This window comes from Haliotis rubra, unplaced genomic scaffold (genome assembly GCF_003918875.1).
Source record: "Haliotis rubra isolate DU_JTF1 unplaced genomic scaffold, ASM391887v1 Scf185, whole genome shotgun sequence".
NCBI lineage: Eukaryota > Metazoa > Mollusca > Gastropoda > Lepetellida > Haliotidae > Haliotis > Haliotis rubra.
Genome location: NW_025765836.1, coordinates 1629831 through 1635631, shown reverse-complemented (window position 1 = coordinate 1635631; position 5801 = coordinate 1629831). Strand labels below are relative to the sequence as shown.

The following is a 5801-nucleotide window of genomic DNA, read 5'->3' as shown; positions in this document are numbered from 1 at the left end:
GGAAAATGAATCTTTAATGCTCTTTCTTACATACATGTATATGACAATGCATCTCCCAGAAAGGTAAATCAGTGCTGAGTGTTAACAATACGGCTCCGTGTATTGTTAAGTGCAAAGATCGATCATACATGAAGTAATTCCAGCTATGTTATGCTTATCTACTGTGAAGACTCATCAGTGTTTTGCGTGATAGTTACGACATTAGTTCTGGCAAGGAAACAATCTGAAGGTGACACATACATGGGTTTCAATTGTCTCCAAAGTGTGTATGCATTATAAATATTCTGATAATGGAACACATACGAAAAAAGATTAAAATTGGACCGTTGGTAGTGCAGTGGAAGTTCAAGATATTATCGAGGATCCTGTTTTACAAAGTGATTGGCAGGTTCCAGTTTTTAACATCTAGATAATTTTGTACTGTGGTTCACGTCCTTGACATGTTATCTAGTATGCTATTCTCGGTCGTGCTTATCTCTTTCAGACGGATTGAACTATGTGAATTAAATGGTATTTTTTTATCCCATGTTGATAATAATGTTTGAATCTGTTTACCAGGTAACATTCAAAAATAATAAATAATTAAACACATGTGACTTCGAATATTTCTGCACATTACACATAAATAATTGCGTGGAAATATGTGCACGTGTCCGTGATTCTACCGTAAATGTTTCGCTTATAGCTTTGTATGCCTGATTGAATCAACGTTTGGTTAATGCTTGAAGCCTCGCTTATAGCTTTGTATGCCTGATTGAACCAATTTTTGGTTAATGCTTGAAGCCTCGCTTATAGCTTTGTATGCCTGATTGAATCAACTTTTGGTTAATGCTTGAAGCCTCTTTTCACATAAGCAAAATAATGAATTCGTAATGTTCCAGATTTCCTTCTGTGTGACGGCAATAAAGATGTAGGTCATAATCCCGTGAGTTGTGATACGTTCATTATTAACTACAAGCATGCAAGTTAAGAAATAGAATAAGTCTGTCCGCCTCGTTCGTCCCTCCCCTCTCCTCCCAGTAAAGACGCAATTATTTATTTGGAACTAATTTGCCTTTTAGCTCAATTGAATAGAATAACTGTGACTCGTTCTTCATTAGCATAGACGTGTTATACTGTCATGTGTTATGTGAAAGAGGTATCACAAATGGTAATACCGTCTCCTGGACATTATGCTCGGTATTTATTATTTTTTTTCACGTTTTTATACCCAGAATTATGTTTATAGACTTTATCTCAGTAGTACAGTATATGCAGCTTCACAGTACACAAGCACAGTGTTTCCTTGATCACATTGTCAAATATCATGCTGTTCACATGTAAAATGCTAAGTATTTTTTTTTATAAGGGGACGGTGAGCAAATGCCACATGGACTATTTCAATATAAGAACATAAATTTAGGTTGAAAAGCAGATAATGGCTGCGTACACGACAACAGTTAAGTGTGTTTATCTGGCTGACCTTTGACAATTAGAGTAACAGCTTGCTTTGGCCACATTCAACACTTACCGACTGTTCTGCGTCGCTGTGGTTTTTTCCCCATTATTCATTCTGGTAACGGTTACAACTCTCGCTCACTGGATTATTTTTCAAGAAAACATAACAATAACAAACTAGTTTCTAAGTCCATTAATCAGGCACAGTTAATTAGTTGACTGCGTGTTGCAATAACAAGCAATCAGCTAATTAACCGTACCTGATCAACGGGTGCAGTTTGTCCCCCTTTACTACAAGTATACTAGTATATTAGGTGATCTGTTCCCCTTGGGAAGAACTTAGTGTTAGTTTAAAGGTTTCCTGTGGGGTGTTTGAGTAAGCAAGTGTCTGCCATGTTCTAGCTCGGCACTGCCAATGTAACATGGAATGTAAAAATCGCCGATAAAGACGGAAACAGTTTATCAAGAATGCACGGATATATGCTGGAATGTGTATGTGCATGCGTGCGCGCGTGCGTTAGTGTGTGTATGTGTGTGTGATGTCTATATCACATGTCACCATTTTGGAAATGCCAGAAGACGTATACGCCCTCAGATTGCAACAGCAAGCACTGAACTGATATATTGTGCCTGATTAACGGTCACGCTATATAAAGCCTAATTCAGGAATAACGCACACATTTGTCTTCCAAGAAATTATAAACCAAAGAAAATGTACTTCACAGCTGTTCTTGTGATCGAAATGTGGTCAGAAGTCTGTAAAACGAAATTTCAACTTTAATTATTAGTCCTATCTGCCATATTTTAACGTAATCTTATAAAAATAGCCCCTTCACCCTTTTGCCACATTTACAAGAACTATTTGATTCATTTCCCGAAGCGGTAAAGTTATCAAGTTGCATTGAAAGTATGCTAAAACTATGCTTATTCAGTATGCTTAAAAGGATAAAAATGCTGAGGAATAGCCCCCATTTGTCGAAATATGTATGGCAGTAAGACTATGGTCACTGTCACCTTTCTCGCTGTAGTTTATGACACATAATTGACCTGTGTAGCCTCATCATGAACGAAACCAAGGGAATGTACCTCATCAGAACGGAAACAGTTGAAACGCCTTCCGAATGTATAATAAGGAAACGTTTATCCATCACTATCAAATTGTGATGGCACGATCGCCGGCACACAAACCCGCTCAGCCACCGCGGCTTTCACAAAAATGGAAGTCGGACTACTTGTTGTACGATTTCCATATTTGTTGAAGCCGCGGTAGCTGAGCGGGTTTGTGTGCTGGCAATCAGGTGCCTGACTCTGAGACTGTGGGTTCAATTATTCACCTGAAAACATCCGAAACACCCCGTGTCGAACATAAAACCAGTGTATGAAATAAGGCCCGTCCGAACGCCTGAGACGGGCTTGATTTCTGCCGGACGGTCTAATTTTACAGCTACCAGCCCGATGGACGGGTGAAAATAATATTCAGATAATAACGTGTCAACTGGTACTGTCTATTCAGGATTTAAGAAGGTCTGATTAAATCTCTTCTGGGCTGTAAGTTTTTTAAGTTACCAGCCCAGATGTCTGGCTGGGTTTTTGGCTAATTTCATACACTGATAATATATTTTGAAAGCTTTATGGTGGCCCGGAAATGATAATAAGATGTAACAACACATCTTTCCAACTATGCTTACAACTAGAGACTCTGTTTCACATATAATTATTTCACATATTGATAGACATTCTGCTTTTTTGTTTGTTGTTTAACGCCGCTCTCAGCAATATTCTAGCCATATGGCGGTAGACATTCTGCACTTACATGACCCGACTAAGGACAGTAACAGATAATTCACAAAGGAAATGTGAACTTCTTAGCATACAGATAGCACAGTACATATGGGACAATCGAGCAGTGCGTAACTGTCATTATCAGAAAATGATTATGGTCAGGCCTCATCCACTAGATGAGGTGAGGTGAGGTGAGGTGAAATTGGGTTTAACGTCGTGCTTGAGAATATTACGCTCATATGACGACGTGCATACGTTTGTATGGGTATGTGCGGCTGCTTGTACTAGCCCAGACTGAAGCTGGTTTTATAGTGCTAGCCCACTGAGATACCATGCCGCAGTGAAGCAGGAATACCCCACTCAGGCACATTATACTGACTCCTAGCCGACCAGTCCTTGTCGTACCCATTAATGCCGAACGCCAGGCAGGGACCAACAAGGACCACATTTTAACGTCTTTTGGTATGACGCGGTCGGGGATCGAACCTGCGACCTTCCGCTCTCCGGGCGGACGCTCTAACCACTACACCACGGAGGCGGTCTCGATGTATATATAAATGACCTCGATGTATATATAAATGTCCAATGCCGGGACAGTTCTCTCATGGTCTTTGGATCTGATCGTCATTGTGTAATATTATGGGAGCAAACTTTCAGAAGAAAATGCTCGGGCTCCTTCTCAACACAGCAAGTGATTCGGAAAACTTTTAAGCCGATTTAGCATTATTCCAGCAACATCACACCTGAAATCGGCTTTACACACTTGACCTAAGTAGGGGATCGATCCGGGTCATCGGCGTGACGAGCCTACGTAATAGTCACTATGTTACCATACCGCCACCCCAACACCCACCCCGAAAGAAAAAAACCCACAGTGATATACAAAATACAGCATCAATAATAAGATTCAAATTGAAAAGTGTGATGCATTTCGTCTGCCATTAAATGACCCACCCCGAAAGAAAAAAGAACACAGTGATATACATAATACAGCATCAATAATTAGATGGCAAATGAAAAGTGTGATGCATTTCCTCTGCCATTAAATGAATACCATTTACGCTCAACAGAATCTGTTTAGACGAATGATCGATATTTGTTGCTCTGTCGCCTTGTAGTGTTAAAATTATACAATTTTACGTCTTGTAATTGTCTTAGTCATCAAACATGTCAAAGTTGGAACGTGTAGAAAAAACACATTGAAACTACATTGACACTATTATTTTAATTGAGAATGCAAGCTGCAGTTTCTGTAGAATATAATTAATTGTTGCTCTGTCTCGTACATGCTCGTTACGGATTGGTGCTGGCAGTTTTTTCTGTAGCAGAATCTCATGAAGCCTTTGTTCTGCGTAGAAGCCTTAATGTGAGGAACACACACAGCGCCATGAGAGCCGCCACAATGCCTCCAAGACAAAGAACGGTCGGCAGGAATTCAAACGGCAACCTACATGAACTGCCGTCACTGACTCGGGACACCGATGTTCCTGGAAAACACAGCATGTTCAGTAAAATACATTCACAGAAATATACATAATTCACTCTTAATTCGGAAGCTCACTATGTGACTGTTTTGTGATTCCAAAACGCATTAAAGCGACACCAATCTTGCCGGGTTTGACTTGGAAAGTAGTTAGTTGTGTAACCAGGTGGAATGTATATCGATCTCTTCAGCCACTGTCAAGTTATCAATACATGGATATTATCACAATTTCTTTTAGTGAAGTTTGCTTTCCGAGCATCGTGGACAAAAATACGTCAATATTTGAAAAGCGTAAAGTGTACACGTTATTGATAAAGATATGCGTAGATGTTTCTATATATAGTAATAGTCTTCACTTACTTGGTCCATTTGTCTCACTGTTGGGGTCGCTGGTTTCAGGGATATAGATATTGAACGTTTGCTCAACGGTCGTCTCCTCGTTAGATGCCTGACGTTTGCGTCGAAAAGGGATGCACTCCCGCTGAGCACAAAACAGAAAGTTATATAAATTAGCACATTTCATATTGGTCAACCATGAACAACAGGTGAACAAGGATAATGCTAGACCATGTGTTTTTTTAAAATTATTACTAGTATTTTACCACGTCACAGTCTCCAGCGTTGACACACACACGCAGGTTCACTTCCATGGTCAGACGGGAACTGTTGACAAACGTGAAGGCCGAGAAGCAGAACCTGATAGAGCGTTTGTTGGCTTGTGGGTAGAAGGGTACATTGACTAACACAGCGACGGCGTCAGGGTCTTGGCAACTGTAATAATTAATTACCAATTTTATATACAACTGAATGGCTGACAGTTAACTATCCTGAATATGTTTTTTCGAGGCTGGTTCTCTTGGAGATTTATATATAGTTTTCCCATCGGACAAATGTTTCAAAGAAATTAAACTGTTTCTGAAATTCTCAACTTTCATTTGGCTTTTAACCGATGCGTCCTTTCCTTAAGTGTATATCGTCTTGATGTACAGGGCATGTACAGGCACCACAAACTGTTTCTGAAATTCTCAACTTTCATTTGGCTTTTAACCGATGCGTCCTTTCCTTAAGTGTATATCGTCTTGATGTACAGGGCATGTAC

The 5801-nt window shown here is 39.9% G+C and overlaps 1 protein-coding gene across 1 annotated transcript; it reads right to left on the bottom strand.

Moving 5' to 3' along the window:
• Window positions 1–4425: 4425 nt before the first annotated feature.
• Window positions 4426–5413, bottom strand: LOC124273836. Its single transcript, XM_046709147.1, has 3 exons — window positions 5305–5413; window positions 5063–5183; window positions 4426–4706 (listed from the first exon to the last, which is right to left on the bottom strand). Exons 1-3 carry the CDS (start codon window positions 5350–5352, stop codon window positions 4552–4554), a joined length of 324 nt encoding a protein of 107 aa, XP_046565103.1. The 5' UTR covers window positions 5353–5413; the 3' UTR covers window positions 4426–4551.
• Between the last annotated feature and the right edge of the window lie 388 nt (window positions 5414–5801).

Coding starts and splice junctions, on each gene's coding strand:
- LOC124273836 (XM_046709147.1), bottom strand. CDS start 5,352: ATGGAAGTGAACCTGCGTGTGTGTGTCAACGCTGGAGACTGTGACGTG. Junction 5,184..5,304: donor ACGCTGGAGACTGTGACGTG/GTAAAATACTAG, acceptor TTTTGTGCTCAG/CGGGAGTGCATCCCTTTTCG. Junction 4,707..5,062: donor CAGTGAGACAAATGGACCAA/GTAAGTGAAGAC, acceptor TGTGTTTTCCAG/GAACATCGGTGTCCCGAGTC.